General features: G+C 37.5%; 1 protein-coding gene across 1 annotated transcript in view; it reads left to right on the top strand.

Moving 5' to 3' along the window:
• LOC107587698 (potassium channel subfamily T member 2-like) overlaps positions 1-19295 on the top strand; it is a 110500-nt gene that overhangs the window by 51508 nt on the left and 39697 nt on the right. The window contains exons 4-10 of the mRNA XM_016275581.1: positions 13066-13145; positions 13472-13577; positions 14290-14382; positions 14506-14554; positions 15897-15956; positions 17268-17342; positions 17947-18030. Of these exons, the coding sequence (XP_016131067.1) occupies positions 13066-13145; positions 13472-13577; positions 14290-14382; positions 14506-14554; positions 15897-15956; positions 17268-17342; positions 17947-18030 (547 nt within the window). The remainder of the gene's footprint in view (positions 1-13065; positions 13146-13471; positions 13578-14289; positions 14383-14505; positions 14555-15896; positions 15957-17267; positions 17343-17946; positions 18031-19295) is intronic.

The following is a 19295-nucleotide window of genomic DNA, read 5'->3' as shown; positions in this document are numbered from 1 at the left end:
CTTTTGTGCTCCTCAATCAGTTCCCCATGGCGAATCCTGGTGGAGTTCCTCTCGCACCCTCGGCGGTCAGGCATGGCGGAGCGCCAGACGCCAGGCTCAGCACTCGTGTGCATGCCCAAGGTCAGCCCTTGTGGTGGGCTAGGTGCCCGTGTGTAGTGATTCCCCCTTCGGGTGATCCCACATGTGTATTCTTCCACGGTACGGCTCCCCTCACGGTAAGCCCGTGTCTTTCCCTGGCAGTCGTTCACTGCCATCTCTGCTGCGTAGTTATCTCACCCCAGGCGGGTTGAGTATCACAGGACTTCCATATGTACAGCCCTGGGCCAGTCCATATGTGTAATTCCACATGATACCTCCTATGTGCGGGATGTGGCTTCCGTAGCGTCCCAACTGGGTACGCTTTTCCAGTGTTATCCAATGTACCACTGTATGGAACAGCAGTGGCGGACACTTCTGCCTAGCCGCTGTCCTATCTTCCGCCCCAGCTGGTGTGGGGGGACTTGCCGGCTTCCGCAGTGCACTGGAGGGGGTCAGCAATAGTGGCGTTTACGGATCCCAATTCGTCAGTCACGACTGACGTAACGTAGAACATGACTGACTGAAAGGGAACGTCTAGGTTACGTTCCGTCGCCACAGTTGCTGTACCACCGCTGTACGGCCGGGGCACGTAGTCTCAGCTCCTCAGCGAAAAACTGATGTGCGTTTGCACACGCTCTCCTTTTATACCCGCGCTGCGGGGCGGGGTGCGCGTGGAGAAACACGCACGCCAACTGTCATTGGCTTGTTTAGTTGACACTCGAAGGTGATTGGGCTCTCGGGCGCGATCCCAATGCGTCAGTCACGACTGACGTAACGTCTCCGTTCCCTCCTTCAGGGAACGAGGGTTACACAAGTAACCTAGACGTTCTCCTCAGACCTCTGGCATCAACAAGGCATTTTCGCCCACAGAACTGCCACTCTCTGAATATTTTATCTGTTTCGGACCGTTCTCTGTAAACCCTAGAGATGGTTGTGCATGAAAATCACAGTAGATGAGCAGTTTCTGAAATTTGGGACATGCCAACCACAGCACATTTATAGTCACTTAAATCACCTTTCCCATTCTGATGCTCGGTTTGAACTTCAGCAGATTATCTTGAACATGTCTACATGCCTAAATGCATTGAGTTGCTGCTGCCATGTGATTGGCTGATTAGATATTTTAACAAGCAGACTGAAAAGGGACATTTCATAATTTTACAGTTAAATACTTTTAAATTTACAGTAAGTCATCTAGTAATTTACAGTGATAAACCTCAAAAATTGACATTCACAGAATTCCCTGTGTATATCATAAGGGTACAAAACTTTAAAAAAGTTTGGTGCAAGTTTAAGTTCAAGTAAAGTTTCATAAAAAAATTAAAAAAACATCTAAAGTGTTGAAACCATTATATACTCTATAAATATTCAGCATGATATATATACTGTATATATAATATATCATGCTGAATTGTTCTATTGTGTCTGTGATTTTAGTGAAAGATGTTTCAATATATTTTATGGTCGCTAACATAACAGCAGTTAGATCATAAGGTTTTTGACTTTGCGATTAAGTATGCAGTGAACGTACAAGAAAATGTCCCATCAGAAAACGTACACAGAAAACGTACCTCCCTTTAGACTCTTAATATAAATTTCTACCACCAAAATTGATCAGCTACACTGTATTGTTTGCGCAAGTGAGATACAACAATGTAATAAACCATTCATTCACTGTGGCCCTGAGGTTGTTGGACTGAAATACTGTGCTGCTCACCACACCACACAGAGGGAATGTGTAATGCAATACATTCACAGAGAATATTTAGCCCATAAATTCAGAGAGAATATGCAGTTTGTATGACATGGATATTCACTCAGCCTGTTCCTTTAGGAATGTTCATTTCCCTTGCTTAGTATAAGATTTAGTTCTGCCATTTTCTATTGTTTTACAATTGTTTCTATTTGACAATTGTACACACCAATATGTGGTGCAGTTTTCTTTTACATCAATCATTAAAGGCACATAATTTATGATCAAGTTGTTTGTGATAATGGAGTCATCATCTAACCTCCATGTGGTGCACATCATGACCATCCATTGTGTCGACTAAATGGCCACACAGAGCAACCCCTGGGCTATGAAATCTCCATCTTCCTCTGGTTTGCAGCTCAGTGCTCAAAGCTTTTAAATGGCACTTCAAATGTCACAAGCTAAACACATTGTAAAGATGAATTGTGTCATAGCACAATGACACACATTTGACAGCTTTGTGTCAAATGTTCTTTTGCAGTGCTCTTCAGAAGGACTGTGGTCAACCCAGATTTTTCCAGCATGTTTTTGCGTATTTGTAATTTGCATGTCCTTTATTGAAAACTCTCCCCTTTTGTGTCACCCATGTCTGCTCTGTCCAGGTACACAGAGGAGTACAGTATGGACTCAACCAATGCACAGTAAGTCAGAGCGGAAGCGTGGTACCATCTAGTCTTCCGTGGCGTGTGAAATGTCTTATTAGGTATCGTCACCTATGTTTAGACTGAAGAGTCGTGACTCATTTATATTTAGCAGACTCTGTTTTTTAGAGTGATCTTTTTAGGTGCACAAATGAGACTGGGATATATGCAAATAAAAGCTTCCAGTACATACAGTATAAAGAATATACAAATAAACCTAATATATACTGTCCAATAAAACCTAGATTAGTCCAAGACTGATAAAAGAGGTGAGTCTTGATCCTGTGAGTTTAGGAGAGATTTTTCTAGTTTAACTCTACAAAGCCTACTGTATCATATTTGATACACAGATTTCTAAGACCTCTATATTATCAACACTATCAAAACTGATTGAAAACCTGTTGTTCACTTGCTGAACAATCTTCTACATACTGACTGTTATCTGATTCATAGTTTATGCTTTTTAGCAAAGGCTTTAGCCTCATTTACTAAACAGGGCAAATTAGCGTGAGATCACAATCATCCCATTAAAGTGCCGATGGAAGTGGAAAGTTCGGCGGCTGATCTACTAACAATGCGCTAATTAAAGAACACCGACGCAGTTGGCTCATTTCCATAATGGCCATCCCAATCAAGAGCAGTGCAAAGTAGGATCGCAAAAATGCAGAGACAATGGTGTGGGTAATCCACTAACAACACAGCCGCAATATGGATTAAGACATGCTTTTTTTAATGGTGCAAATTGCAGTAAATTGATTTGTTAAATTGTGAGTATAAAATTTTACACATTAGGCTTTTGAGAAATGCTTAGCTGTCAGTCATCATTGCATTGCATTATATGCTCTTCCCTCACAATTAAAACTACAGAGCTTTGATCAGAAGACTATTTAAAGATAATTTTGTCAAGACATATTTTTGGGAGATATGACAACTGGTACTGGTACTGTTATAAAGATCTTACTGAATAAAATTATCAGTAAGCTATCAGAATTTGCTTTCTGGCCATATACAGTAAATATCAGAAACTAGACTGAATAAATTTAGGTCTTTTTTCCTCCTTGAGTGTGAGCTAAGCTCCATATTTTCCTATATGAGCCATAAATGCCTGATGAATCAAATATGATTCTCAACAAAAAACATGTATGCAAAAGGATTAACTTGTAGGGGAAGTTGATTCCACCATTTGAGTCTGAGGACAGTGATCTACCAAGAATTGCAGTAGTCAAGATCAGAGTAGAATGCCTCCTCTACCAGACTCTGACTTGCTGCCCTGGTGAAACAACTTTGAGTTTGGCGGATGTTGTGCAAGTGCTTACCTTGATTGTGGTTAGAATGCAGGCTGCATATGTCACATTATCTAGTTTTAGGCTTCCTGTCCCAAATGTCTTTCTGACTCAGATTATGATTATTTAAATGTGGTTGCTGTTTTTGGTGACATTGCATTACATTTGCTCTATATTTCGTTGCTGAATGTGGACATATTGAAATTTCTGTAGTGAGTTGTGAGTTGCTCTTTGACCCATAAAAAGGAGGAGGTTCAAATGAGGGCATACTGTAGGTGCTCTTTCAGAGTGCATTTGTTGCACAAAACATCTCCAGCATCTCCAGTCAACAATGTCAGTTTTCAGATTTTTGGGGTGAAATATTCATTTATCCAAAATGTTATGTTATACTCTCAGGAAAAAAAAGTTGTCATTTGGGTGTTGGGGTGTCGTTGGGTGTTACCTTTTATTACTCAGTGCTTTCTTAGGTAAGTACATGTAAGTGCACAGCACATACTGTAAAATAAAATGCAACCCTTATTTCTGTAGTTATATATCTTGTTTCATATTGGGGAATCAATTGTTGACTTCTGGTTTGTCATATGTTACGTACTTTTGTGTTTGCTATATACAGTATAGGGTTCAAGTTCACTTCAATTCATATATTATTTGTATACAAAATATAGAGCCCCAAGATCCAAACAATAAAGCCAGTAGTGTAATAGCATTGCTAAAACAATTTTTCTGCAATTAGCCGTTCTGTGTTTATAATGCTCATAAATGAGGAAAAGCACTCAGAGAACATGTTGAAATATAATGTGCATTGTGCAACTACACACACACACGTTTAAACTGAATCTTTTGATTTTCTTACCAGAATGCTAAGAAAACTCTTGATTTACAAAATGATGTGAATGTCCCCATTCAAACTGTTAGTGATATTTCCCTTGGAATGCTCTGTAAAGTAGGCTTACATGAGCACACAGCCTCTGAGTCTTCAATATTTATGCTCCTCACGCTATAAATAGAGCTAACCCAGTATCTGTCAGTTGGAGAGCTAGCGTACGTGGGTGGATTGAACGTACAGTATATTTTGGGTTGCTCAAATCAAAAGAATAAAGATTTTTACAGAGACTAAATTACTATCAGTTCAGCTATTATTGACCAGCCCTATTGTTCCATGTTGGCACACAGTGTTATGGATTTCCTTGCAATTATAACTTCAGTCTTTTCTAATCTGAGGAACAGTTTGACAGTCAGACAGAGCAATTATTTCTGGCACAGTGAAGACTTGTGGATAAGTTTCGATTGTGTGTGAGTGTGTGTCTGTTGATCCATTCTTGCGTACATTTGGGCTCAAATCCGCCAAAGTAGACGTCCATAAGCAATCTGTTAGTAAAATTCAGTCTGGTACTATTTCAAGAAGCTGGTATTGTTTGTTTGTTTTTTTGTTTGCTGCTTCTAATGCATTGTTGGTTGTTGTTTTATGATTGTATTTTTTATTGTATTTTATTGTATATTTTTTTTACTTCAACAAAACAGCCCTCAGCACAGTAAACATCTACCTTATGTGTGTCACCACAGCCTGTTTTAAAGGCATCGTCATGGAGACAGAGCAGTGGAGGCAGGAAACAATGGCTGTTCTCTAGGATCTCTCTCGTTCTCTGCTGGATATGGTGCTCATAATTACTGCCTGCAATATACATCATGTCATGCCCTTGACAAATGTAAAGGGCTTTGGGAAGCTCTAGCCTACCATTAGTATGATGCTTGTGACATCACAAATAGCAAACCTACTCAGTATAATGATTCCCATAGTGAATGCCCACCACAGTGATTTCCATTTTAAAGGATAATTAAATGTGTGAAAATGATGTATTATACAAGCTTAAAGTGCCCCTATTATGTCTTTTCGAATATTACCTTTCATGCAGTGTGTCATGTAGCTGTATGTGAACATAAACTATCTGCCAAGTTGTGAAGCTGACAGTGCACGATAAATAAAGTTATTGTCAATCAAAAAAAAAAAAGAGTCTGCTCGCAATCGCCTGAACGAGTCGTCAGGAATTCGAATCTTATTCTGTTATGGCTCTATGTCACGAAGTAACACATTCGCATAATGTCTGCCCACGTTCTGCGTCGCCAACTTGCCCGCCCATAAAGAGTAACATTTCTGTGTGGTTAGCATCATGTCGAGAAGACGCTGTATCCTACACTGTGAGAGTACATTTGTTTTATCACGTCTTATAATCACAACAAACTTGTTAACACTTGACACTTACCACTGAGAAACGTCCTGCTCCAGTCCTGCTTGCGAATCAGTCTCTTGTCGATCAGCCACTTCAACCGTTTCATCATCAGACTCCGGCTCGAATTGGTAAGGTACAATCGATACCATCTTTTCTATGTATTGACAAGTCTCCAGGGCTGTCATCTTTTGTTGATCCAGGATCAACATTACTGTCCAAAAATATAGACTAAACCCAATCCCTACCCATAATTTATTCCTAAAATCAGTGTGAAATGATAGGTGATTACCAAGGGTGTAGAAGCACCTAACCCTGATCGTAAGCCTAAAACAGATATTTCCTGAAAAGTTATCCCTCAGTTCTGATTGGTTAATTAGAATGTTGTTCCAGGATCAACAAGGATGTTGATCCAGAAACATGTTGTACTTAGTGAAATCACGGTCACCTCCGACACGCGCCGTACGCGGTAGACCAATCCAGAGCCAACCTCTCTACGGCTCTGGACCAATCACAAAGGACTGCGCCATCTGACCAATCACAGCAGTGAGGGCTCACGGTAAGGAGGGGTTTAGAGAGACTGATTATTTGAACTGCTTCGCACGAGTCGTTTACGAATCATTTAGAAATGGTCAAATTAAATCTATTTTTTGAGAAAACTGTAGCATTTGAACCAATCAGACACACAACTTTTTGTTATATTTAACAAATAATATCTAATGCCCCCTCCCCTAACCAAAGGGCCAATTACGAGGGTCTATGGACCCTTCCCCCGAAATGCACCTAACACCTCAGAAAGGCAGAACAGGCCTCTGGCTCCATGGTAACCAATGCTGATATCACTGGTTTTATTGCCTAAAGGAATGCCGGCAGATAAACTCCCTCATTTTCCTCATAAGAAAGACACATAATGCCCAGAGAAATGGACTGTTCTCTAGTTAATTCATAGGAAAACCGTTATTTGAATGAACACACATATTCTTCAGGCCATTGGGTATATTATTGTCATTGTGTATTTTGTCTTTGATATTTGTAGACTATTTTAGTATGCTTGTGAGGGAACCCATTCCTGATCATCCCTTTTCACTATATGTAACTCTACCATGTCTAGTATCTATGAATTCGTCTTCGGATGATCTAACTGAGAGTGCATATTACATGCTTAATAAGTACATACCTCTGCAACATATTGATGTTCTAAGAATCTTTACTAATTTCTGCATCAACACCCAAGCGAATTATGTTTTTTTTACCTTGCTTGCATGTAAACCTGTTTTAGGAGACTCATAAAACAATATTAGCAACCTTAAAAATAGCATAATAGGGGCACTTTAACAAATAATATGCCTGATCACCAAGAAATGTGCATTAGTGGAGTAATTAGAAACAATGGTGGTTATATGGAAAATACTAAAAGTTTTGCCAAAGGTATTACAGATATTTTGTCCCCAAATCAAAAGGAAAGAAAAAAACATTTTACATAAAAATATGCATAGCATTTTTTATTATTTTGGTGATTATTAAAAATGCTGTAAATTATTAAAGGTGTGTGTGTGTGTGTGTGTTTGTACTTAAGACAATGCTGTATGCCTGACAGATATGACTGAAATACCAGTATAGGTGTCCTGGGAAATTGCACATCTCTGTGGCGGTCGTGAGTGCTGTATATTTGCTCTCCGCTTCGAATCATTAGCTGTGTCCGAAATCACATACTGTCAAATGTACAAATGACCTCTCAGATATAAAGTATATTCTGTGCATGTCATGTAGATTTCAGAATCTTGTGGTTCGGATATACATACTACGTTTTTGTTGTAGTGGTTTTTGCATACACTACTGGTCAAAAGTTTGGAATAATTATGATATTTTTTTTAATTAAGATATTTTTTATTCACCATATTAGAATTGAGTAATGTCTGCTGAAACTTCAGCTTTGCCATCACAGGAGTTATTTTACATTGTAATAATATTTTACAATATTACTGTTTACTGTGATCAAATAAACACAGCTTAGGTGAGCAAACATTAAAAATTCTTAACCCATTTGTGCCTAAATTTTTCTGAATGGTTACATGCATATAGTCATGTTAATTGTGTCCTATGTGAACATTTTCTGCATTTATTTTCCCCAGGTTTTTTTTTTTTCCTTGAAAATCGTATTTGAATGTGTGGCAACTATAGTTGCCGGTGGGCAATGCTGTATGCACCACTTCAATGTCAATTTGAATTGGAGGAGAGCTTTTGGCTTCTAACTCAAAATAACTGCTTTCAACAGATCAATCTTTATTCATAAACAAATTTATCATGCATAAAAGTCGAAGAACATTCGATGCAAACCCGAAAAAAGTTGCATCTAGTTTATAATCTCTTGAATATGATAACAGAGCAAATCCATTTGTCTTAAAGTCGTGGAACATAGTGCAGAACTGTTACGACCTGCGTTTCTTGTATTTGCCATGTTGTGTGTGTATGTGTTTTTTCTCCTCCCTCTTTCATTCTGTCTGCTTTCTGGTAGGATGTCCGCTGATGGGGTGTACGATCGCTATTGGTGGTTGAGACGAGGCGTGGCCTTTATAAGGACGCCGTCGGCATTCAACGGGGAGCTCATTGTTGGTTCGGACGCGATTGGGTTGAGAGCTCCTGGATCCCTCCTCCGGCCGATGATCAAATGTGTATTCTCAAGTGGAGTGTGAAATATGTTGATCACGTTTATTCATTGTCAACTTTTTGTGTTAAGATCGTAGAGCAAAAGGGGTGTCCTGCCATTTTGTTTTACTTATCTTGTTTGGGCTCTGTTTTGTGCTAGGTAGTTAGGGAAGTAATTTGTATTTTTATTTCCTTATTTTGAGTGTAATTTGCTGAATTATGTCGGTTCTTTTCGGGAGCGGTTACACGATGCTTTTAAACTGGTTCAGACTGCTTTGGAGAGCACGCAGACAAAAATGAAAAGGCGTTTTGACAAAGCTGCTGTGCTTCGTTCGTTTTCTGAGGGAGATAAAGTTCTGGTTTTGTTGCCAGTTCAGGGTGCTGCACTGCGAGCTAAATTCTCTGGTCCATACGTCGTTGACAAGAAGCTGAATGACACAAACTATGTTATTCGCACTCCTGAGCGACGGAGAAAAACCCGTGTGTGTCACGTAAATATGCTGAAGCTGTATGTTCGTCGTGAGGAAGATGGGGAGTCAAAAAGCTCTGCTGTTATTCCTGTAGCTTCAGTTGGGTTTGTTTCTGTCAGTGATGTTGATGAAGATGGGTTCTTTCAAAATGGATGTCGATGCGAGTGCTACTGGCGCTGGCGCTGTCCTGTTGCAGGATGATGAGAATGGGGTAGAACATCCTGTTGGGTACTTTTCAAGAAAATTCCTAAAACACCAACTAAATTATAGCACTATTGAAAAGGAGGCATTGGCCTTATTAATGGCGATACAACACTTTGAGGTGTATATCGGTTCTAGTTCCCTTCCGGTGATTGTATTCACTGATCATAACCCATTAGTCTTCTTGTCTCGTATGAAGAACTCGAATCAACGGATCATGCGCTGGGCACTTTTTGTCCAGGATTTTTACCTGGAAATTCGTTACAAGAAAGGCAAAGATAATGTACTTGCTGATGCCCTATCACGGTCGTTTAATTCTGAGTAAATCTATATGTAGATTATTTGTGTCCGGGGGTGTTACAACCTGCGTTTCTTGTATTTGCCATGTTGTGTGTGTACGTGTTTTTTCTCCTCCCTCTTTCATTCTGTCTGCTTTCTGGTAGGATGTCCGCTGATGGGGTGTACGATCGCTATTGGTGGTTGAGACGAGGCGTGGCCTTTATAAGGACGCCGTCGGCATTCAACGGGGAGCTCATTGTTGGTTCGGACGCGATTGGGTTGAGAGCTCCTGGATCCCTCCTCCGGCCGATGATCAAATGTGTATTCTCAAGTGGAGTGTGAAATATGTTGATCACGTTTATTCGTTGTCAACTTTGTGTGTTAAGATCGTAGAGCAAAAGGGGTGTCCTGCCATTTTGTTTTACTTATCTTGTTTGGGCTCTGTTTTGTGCTAGGTAGTTAGGGAAGTAATTTGTATTTTTATTTCCTTATTTGATTAGGTTATTTATCCTCTTCTTTTTCCCTCCCTAGATTTGTTTTGTTTGTTATTTTGGCCTTTGGGACATCCTGGAGAGATGCTCTTTATTTCACTTGTTTTAAAATAAATCTAATCCTTTAAACTGACTAACAGTGAATATGTTTGATTATCGACCGGAGTGATTCGCACTTGGGATTCCATTACCACAACCCAGATTTATTATGCCCTGTTAAGAGCTATATTTTTACTACCCCTAGACGTGGGGCATAATAAGAACAAAGTGCAGCCATTAAGTTGCCTCAAAAGGGTATTGTGTATCAAAAAGTTACATGAAAATAAATAAATAAAAATAAATAGAATTAAGAAAATGACATCTATATAATAAAAAAGGAATACCTGAAAGAAAATTACACATTTAACTGTTTGGTTACCAACATTCTGCAAAATATCTTCTTTTGTGCTCAACAGAAGAAAGAATATCATAGGTTTGCAACTTGAAGATGACAATGATGACACAATTTCCATTTTTGGGTTAACTTTCCCTTATGTAAGCAGTTTTAGAATAAGTAGCCTGAGTACTGCAGTGAAGGTACAAGTAGTTTTATAAATGTACATAAACATATTTTCATACTATACTTTATGTAAATATGTATATATAGTATGTATACATATTGATTAGGTCAAATGGATTAACCCTGACAAAAGTCCTTGATATTCATGAAATTAATGATATTCTTTTTAAAATATATGATTATTTAAATAATTATCATGTGTAGGCTACACCCATGATTGCTTGTTTATTTATTTACTTATTATTGAACATGCAGGCATTTTCATTCTTAGAGGTGTGTTAATTAAATGAAAATAAATATATAAAAATAAATAGAATGAAGAAAATATTACTTCTGTATAATAAAAAAGGTATACCTGAAAGAAAATTACGCATTTTTTTAGGCCCATAGTATTCAATGGCTGACTGTAGTAGGTGATTTCATATAATAATGTAAATGTAAACTCATTACTTGTCTGAATTTCAACATTATAATGGAGTCATAAGCTACTAGTCATAAAAAGAATTAGGGTCCTTGACCAATTAGAATGAAACACATCCGAACTGGATAAAGGGGCCTCAATATTTTGCCCCTTGCATGTCATAAAAGGGAGAAAAATATAATCTACAGCATAATGCATTAGCTCCTTATCTTTCCATTCTTCCTTTTGTGTGACTGACTGAAGTTTGTAAACTGCTGCTGTCACTTGAAAGCTGGGAATTCCCACCCCCCATGCCAAAAGCAGACACAGAAGTGGGGCAGTAGAGCTGTGGAAAGATTGCTCTCTCATCTCCTCCTTTTGACAGATTTATTCCCTATCAAATTAAGGTCTACTGTACAGTAGAGATGTCAGTTAAAGGGTTAAGTTATGTTTTAGGTGGGATATTATGAAAGCAAAAAGCAGAAAACAAGTCCAATAACCTTGATTTATTAACCAATTAACACAGTATACCCCATTTCCCCATGATATGTACTAACAAGTAATTTGCCCACCGGCAACTATAGTTGCCGCTTGGACTTTTGATTAAGTATACAAAAAACTATAGATCTCCTGGAAGATTTGTTTTGTTTGGATGATTCTAGAGACCTTCATGATTATGTATATATATGTTCTTTGGGAGGGTTTGCCTTCGCCATGTTTCCTGGAAGTAGGGGTAGGAACTTGACAACCTCATGTGACAAGAAGGAAATAAATACCTTTTTTTTCTTGAAATCCTTTATTTGGTTGTTTGCTTGCATGTCATTGAGAAATAAAACATGGATAACATCTAGAAAAATACTTACAAAAGGAAAATGACAACTATAAACTGTGGCAACTATAGTTGCCAGTGGGCTTAAATGGGTTCATTATTAAAAATGATTTTGACCAGTAGTGTAGTATAGAAATAGGCTGACATGCTCCAATAGATTAGATGATGTGGTGTTTTGTGTTTGGGATTCCTGGCATTGGGATTTCTGATGTATTAAAGACACATTTCGGATTGAGTGTGGTTGGGTGACGGACAGAAACCAAATAACGTAAATTAACAAAATGGCTCAAATCACGTATAGCACTAAGTACATACTCCTATTCTCTGCAGCCTACTGTAATAAAAAAATAGTTTTAATAAAAAATAAATAAATGTATCTGGACATAATGTTTATATTGCAGCATTACAACAAATAATTTTTTTGTGAAATTATTGTCTGTATGAAAAAATTAATTTCTTTAGATTTTTTGTTCTTCCTGAGATTCACCCAGATGCATCTCATTAGTGATATGCATGATGAGCATTAACATGATTGCTCATTATTTTGCAGCATTGTGTGGGTGGTGATACTGCAGATTTCGTGAAGCTACAGTGTGTGTTTGGGCTAGATTCAAAGATACTGGATTTTGGATCATGATGGATGTTGCCGCAATATGATGACATTATATAGAAATTCAAGCTTATACAGTAGATTGATTCGAAATAGTGTAACTTTAGTGAAACATTCCTACACGGATGGTAGAGGCTGATGTCTACTGAGAGTTCATCTGAAGCACCACCATTGCTAATGCTCCTAGTCAGATGTCCTAAAAGATTTGAAATGCTCTTGTACATATTAAACATGGATTTGGAGATTAAAAGAAGTTGTTTACACTCTGGACAGTTTTAGCTGCTTGAAGTTTTGTATGCTGCTGTTAATAATTTTTCCCCAAAAATTTGAGGTGTGGACATGCTTTACAATGAGCATTCAATGGTGCATTATGGAATTGCTTTGTGAATGTTGCACAATATATTTTGAATGAATATTTAAAAAATTGGACATTTTAAAATGTGTGATTATCATTGCATTATCATCATAAAGTGTGATTAAGTGTCCAAATATTTTAGGGGTAATTTTAGGGGTAATTGTATCATACATTTATGACCACTGCACGTAAAATGAGTTTTAAAAAATATTTATTTTAAGCATAATTTTATTTCCTTTCCACAGGGTGCAGGTGGAGTTTTATGTAAATGAAAACACATTCAAGGAGAGGTTGAAGCTCTTCTTCATCAAAAACCAAAGGTCAAGTAAGTAAAATCTTTTGACCCTTTGAGCCATTTACAACTACTCAGAAACCAACAAAGCAAAATCAATTTCAATAAGCATAAACAATAATCAAGATTTTATGGATCTCAATATTAGTATATGTGCACATGTACAATGCCTCCATATTTTTGTCTTTTACGTGGCCTATTATCATCATAACAGCAGGTGACTGTTTTAACTGTTTGTGTGGATTTATGATGGTACTGTAAATGTGCAGTATTGCCAGACCGCTGAATTATTTATATTACATTTTCCAGATGTTTTTTCTATGGTATGTAGCTCCACTTCATAATTTACGGTATTGCAGGTCTCAGAATACGCCTCTTCAACCTCTCCTTGAAGTTGTTAACATGCCTCCTCTATATAATCAGAGTCTCACTAGATGATCCAACTAACCAGGTCACATGTGCACGGTGAGTAAGCATGATATTTAAAGGGATAGATATGATATGAAAACTGTCATAATTTTTTCATCCTCCTATATACATTACCATTCAAAAGTGTGGGGTTAGTAGGTTTTTTTATGTTTTCAATTGAAGTCCCTTATATTACATTTCTTGTAGTAAAAAAAACTGTAATATTATGAAACTTTCTTAGAATTTTAACTAACTGTTTTCTATTTTATTATATAGAAAACATGTCACGCAAAATATCAGTGGTTTTGAAACGGTGCTTGTCCAGTCATCTTAGAGGACCTGAACTAACTGCTGTATAATGACTTTACTTCAACTCTTCTGTGACGTGACAACAGCAGCCGAAACAAATACATTATAGTATGTCTCAAAAGCACTGTTTAATTGCTTGAAAGCGACTCTTGGGATCAGCCCAGACTCCTCAGTCTGAAGTGTCCATTAATACCAGCCACAAAAAACATTCAGGGACAATGAGGGACAGTGTGTGTGTGTGTGTGTGTTAGTAAGTGACAGAAAGAGAGAGCAGTGTGCACTTGTGTGCAAGCATGCTGGGAGAGGAGAGGGTGCCCTACTAGCAGCAATCAAACGAGAGAGGTCATCTCACGCTGTCGTTTATGTCAGAGCCAGCAGGCATGATCCCTCAGTGTTTCAACCCTGATGCCTTTCACTTTTATGTCTGTTATGTACTAACTGCCTGTTATCGTGATTATAGGAAACATTGCACAAACATCACAGATGCCCTTTGCAACAAAGCCTGTGGCAACTACACAACAAACCTGACCACAGATCCCATACAAATAAACTGGTGAGACCTGTCTGCGCGTAGATATTATGACAAATCAAACTTATTAACTAATTAAAGTGTTTGTTCTTGAAAAATTTCTCTAATTGCCCTATCTGTTTGTTTCTTGTGCTGTGTTTTTTGAAGGGAGTTAATATTTTGGGTGAATAGGAGAGTTCCTGTATGGGCGATACAGGTAGGTCGAGATTTTTTTGTGTGATTCCTGGAAAGAACCTTTTTAAATTGTACAACAAACCTTTTAGAATCTATTTCTTAAAAAATCTCTATTTTAGTGCTTTAGAATCCTAATCTAAAAAAGTTTTATTGGCTTTATTGGATTTTTTTCTGGCACTGAGCACTAACATAGTTTAAGTATACAAGATCCATTAAAAGAATAAACAACTAGGCAGAGTAAATGAAAATAAAGCTTATAGAGAGGTGTGTGCAGATTGGCTCATTGTCAATATTTTTACATATATGAAAGAATATGGATACCCTTCTGGAATTCAGACCAGACAGTTGCAAGTACAATATTGCTTTTATACAACACTTCAATAAACAAGAAGTTATAGACATAATATTGACAGATACTTTGTCTGTTTTTGGTCTGCCAAACAAATTCCTTCTAAGCCACTGAGCCAAAACAACTGTAGAGGTGTTTCATTCCTGATTAAATCAGTTTTTCGATTGCACTGTTTGAGTGAATGATTCAATGATACGTTCATAAAAACAGTAACTTGTTCCTGAATCAATCAGTGTGGTTTGAACAAATCGGTTAACTGAATGAATCAATGACTCACTCATAAAGACAGTCACTTGTCTCATTGTTGAACAAATTGGTCGAGTGAATAATTCAAAGACTATCAAATCAGTCACTTGTTTGGTTCCTTAATAAATCAGTGTGCTTTGAACAAATGAATGAATCAATGACTCACTCATAAAGATTCATTTTGAACAAACCGGTTGCGTGAATGATTCAGGGACTATAAAATCATAAAATCAGTTTGGTTCCTTAATAAATCAGTGTGCTTTAAATCATAAAATCAGTCACTTGTTTAGTTCCTTAATAAATCAGTGTGCTTTAAACAAATCAGTTGAGTGTTTCTCTCATAAAGATGGTCTTTTCTCACCATCAACTGCCTTAATGATGTAACCTGCAGAAAGAGTCAATGAAAAATACCCCCCACTACATAGACGAACACAGTGATATAAACCATGAAAAACAGTGCACCAATTATCCTCTCAGTGGTCCTGACTGTCCGTTGCAATTTTCTTTTGTCCTGTCTGCTGCCTGAGCTAAACCAGACAGTTAAAGAGGTGTACAGGACAGACCCCAGGAGGATTTTGTATTGCGTAACTTTTTTTTCCCCTTTTGTTTTTTTTAAAGAGTGTACATCACTGTTCACATGTCTTTATGACTACTAATTATGTTTCTCACTCTCACTCAGTACTCAGATATCAGTTATTTCCTGAAATCTCAGTATACTGTTATTGATACTCCGCTAATCAAAATTATGATATTGTTTCCTGCACCACAGGTGACAGTGGCCTTAATTAGCTTCTTGCAAGCTATGCTTCTGGCGTATCTCAGCTACAAGGTAAGATTATTGTCATCATTATTCTGCCCTTGTGAGCTCTCTAAGCACTGATCTAAATTAAATCTATTTCAGCTTCTCTTGGGCTGCTTAAGGGCCACTTTGTGTCTTTAGATCCCCTATAATGGGAAATGTTCCTCACTTTTGACGAAAAATAAATTCTCCAACTTGTTTTCTGTTTCTTTATCGATTTAACAAGAAACAAAAGCTGAATGAGCTTAATCTTTGTTGTAATTAAAGGCTGTGTGTGAATTTGCACACTTAAAGGGTTAGTTCACCCAAAAATGAAAATTAGGCTGCGTTTTACTCACCCCCGATGCATCCTAGGTGTATATGACTTTCTTCTTTCAGACGAATCCAGTCGGAGTTATATTAAAATTGTCTTTGATCTTTCAAGCCCTATCGTTGTACTCAGCAGGTGTTGCATTGCTTCGGTTCAAAAGACGTGAAATAAAAAGCACCTTTTCATAAAAAAAGTGTCTCACACGGCTCCGGGGGTGAACAAAGGCCTCCTGTAGCGAATCAATGCGTTTTTGTAAGAAAAATATCCATATTCAAAACATAATAATCACTTTAATCTAGCTTGCGCCAGCAGTTGGACACAGAAGCAGTTCCGGGAGCATGACGTATGAGTTCAGCGTTGCTCATGCGCCGGTGAGTCTCATGAAAACCAACGTTTGTTTACAGGATCAAAAGAAGCAAAGTCTCCTTACTTTAGCAAAGGAAAACCAATCTCCTCTTGGCTTATATCGAAATCCTCCGACATTCTTCTTTACAAATCCTCGTTTTGTACTTCTAATTAGTGACCGTTGTTTTGTTTCGATCTCTCCGCGTGCATCACTTCTGAGCGGCGCATGCGCAAAGCTGACCTCATACGTCATTCCCCCGGAACTGCTTCTGTTACAGCAGTGAGCGCAAGCGCTACAGGAGGCCTTTGTTCACCCCCCGGAGCCGTGTGAGACAGTTTTTTTTGTGCAAGGGTGCTTTTTATTTCACGTCTTTTGGACTGAAGGAATTTTTTTCAGAATTCTGATATTTTCTCAGAATTCTGAGTTTACATCTGTGAGATAAAAAATAGCAATGGCCTTTTTTATTTTGCTATTCTGTTGTGGAAACAGACATCCATGCATTTGACATGCTATTTTCACACTGTAATTTGGATGCAGTAATTACTATGTCACATATTTAGGACAGATTATTTTTGATTATTACATTATGTGAATTAGGATGTTTCTTGTGTTGTGATTTTTTTTTAAAGTGCATTAAATGTGCTTTTTGTATGCTTCTGCAGTGTAACAATTATTTCATTTCTAGGGGAACATTTGGGAGCAGATTTTCCAAATCTCCTTTATCATTGAGATGATCAATACAGTGCCGTTCATAATTACAGTAAGTGATGAAGATATCTGGTGGACACAGAAGCATGTATCCAGTTGCTGCCATCATACAGTCATTGTTGATAGTAATTGCTGAGTACTGTTGGGATAGTATTGTTGTGATTGATTGTAATTATATGAGTAGCCATTGACAACTGAAAGCCAGTTGTGAGAGGGAATGATTATTAATGCAATGTAACAATTAGCCAAGTAACAAATAACCATTTTTTGACCTGCAGTCAGTGGGAGAAAATTACAGGATGTTTAATTCCTTTGTTCTAATGGCATTACAGATGTAAAAGCAATGGAGTGGTATACAACACAATTATGCTTTTCTGTTATAAATGTTTTGAGTTTTTTTCTTACAGTAGATTGCTAAGGAGATATGAATCCTCTCCTTTTTTGCTGATGAAAGATATATGTTTCTGTAAAAAAAAAAGTTATACTGTTTTATGGCAAATGCAGAGTAAAATGCCTTTTTTTGCCTTGGTTTTTGTTTAAACTGATTGGCAATTTACAAACAGTTGATCTGATATTTCTTTCTGAACTGTCTATTATTTTATCGTCTGAATTTTTAGATACAATCATCCTTCATTCTTTGAGTGCTTTATTTCTAGATCTTTTGGCCTCCGCTGAGGAACATATTTGTTCCTGTGTTTCTTAACTGTTGGCTTGCCAAATCAGCGCTGGAGAACATGATTGTAAGTAGTTTTTTCAGCTGTGGAGTGCATTTCACATGCCTACAGGAAATCAGGTTGGATGTCTAGCAAAATAACATTGGTGTTGATAATATTGCTGTGTTGGGAAGCTTTGCTTCCTTATGCACTTGACAAATGAAAATGCATCATCAATGATCAGAAATTTGAGAGGATGCCAGCGTTCCCTTCCCTGCCAGATGGTTGGGTCAAATGGCCAGAGAGAACCTGGCAGGGGGAATGTCCTTTTACAAATGCTTTAAGCAAAGATATTGGTAAAAGAGAAATGCTAACAATCACCAAAATGTGACATGGCATAAATATTTCTCTTTTACCCCAAAGCTTTCCTAAAATGTATTTACCTTGTGAGATGAATATTATGAAAGTAAAAAGGGAGTCATTAAAGGCCTGATCTCTTGTGCACAACATTGTAGTTAACATAAAGTTGTGGTCAGAATTGTTGGTACCCTTGGTAAATATGATCAAAAAAGGCAGTGAAAATAAATCTGCATTGTTAATCCTATTGATCTTTTATTTAAAAAATGTACAAAAATCTAACTTTTCATTGAATAATAAGAATTTAAAATAGGGGGAAATCTCATGAAATAAATGTTTTTCTCTAATACACGTTGGTCACAATTAATGGTACCCTTTTATTCAATATTCATTTTGTAACTCATTTTTGTTTTGATGTTTGTTTTTGGATCATTGTCCTGTTGTAAGATCCAACCTTCGCCCAGTATAAGATCTATAGCATGGACAGTCAGTTTTTTTTATCTGTTGTTATTTGATAGAATCCATGATGCCATATATCTGAACAAGATGTCCAGGACCTCCGGCAGAAAAATACACGAACAACATTAAAGATACAGTATATTTCATTGTATACATCCTTGGAGAGCCTTTAGCCACTCAAACTCTCCTCCTCACCGTGCATTAGGACGATATAGACACATGTCCTCTTCCAGGAAGATTTGTAACATCTTTAGTTGATTAGAACTTCTTAAATATTGGCCTGATGGTGGGAATGGAAATTTCCCCCCAATCTTTTTTTTTGTACTTCAATTAAATCTTCTTTTTTTTTAGATTAAAAAAAAATAAAATAATGAAAGACCAAATGGATAAACAATGCAGATTTATTTTCACAATCTTTTTGATCATATTTACCAAGGGTACCAACAATTCTGACCGTTACTGTACATGTGTATCTCGTATATAATTGAGCAGTACAGTTATTAAAGAGTATTCACATTTTTCTTAGTATATTTTGC

Source organism: Sinocyclocheilus grahami, unplaced genomic scaffold (genome assembly GCF_001515645.1).
Source record: "Sinocyclocheilus grahami isolate Dianchi unplaced genomic scaffold, SAMN03320097.WGS_v1.1 scaffold95.1, whole genome shotgun sequence".
Classification (NCBI taxonomy): Eukaryota; Metazoa; Chordata; class Actinopteri; order Cypriniformes; family Cyprinidae; genus Sinocyclocheilus; species Sinocyclocheilus grahami.
This window is presented reverse-complemented; position numbering and strand designations above follow the sequence as displayed.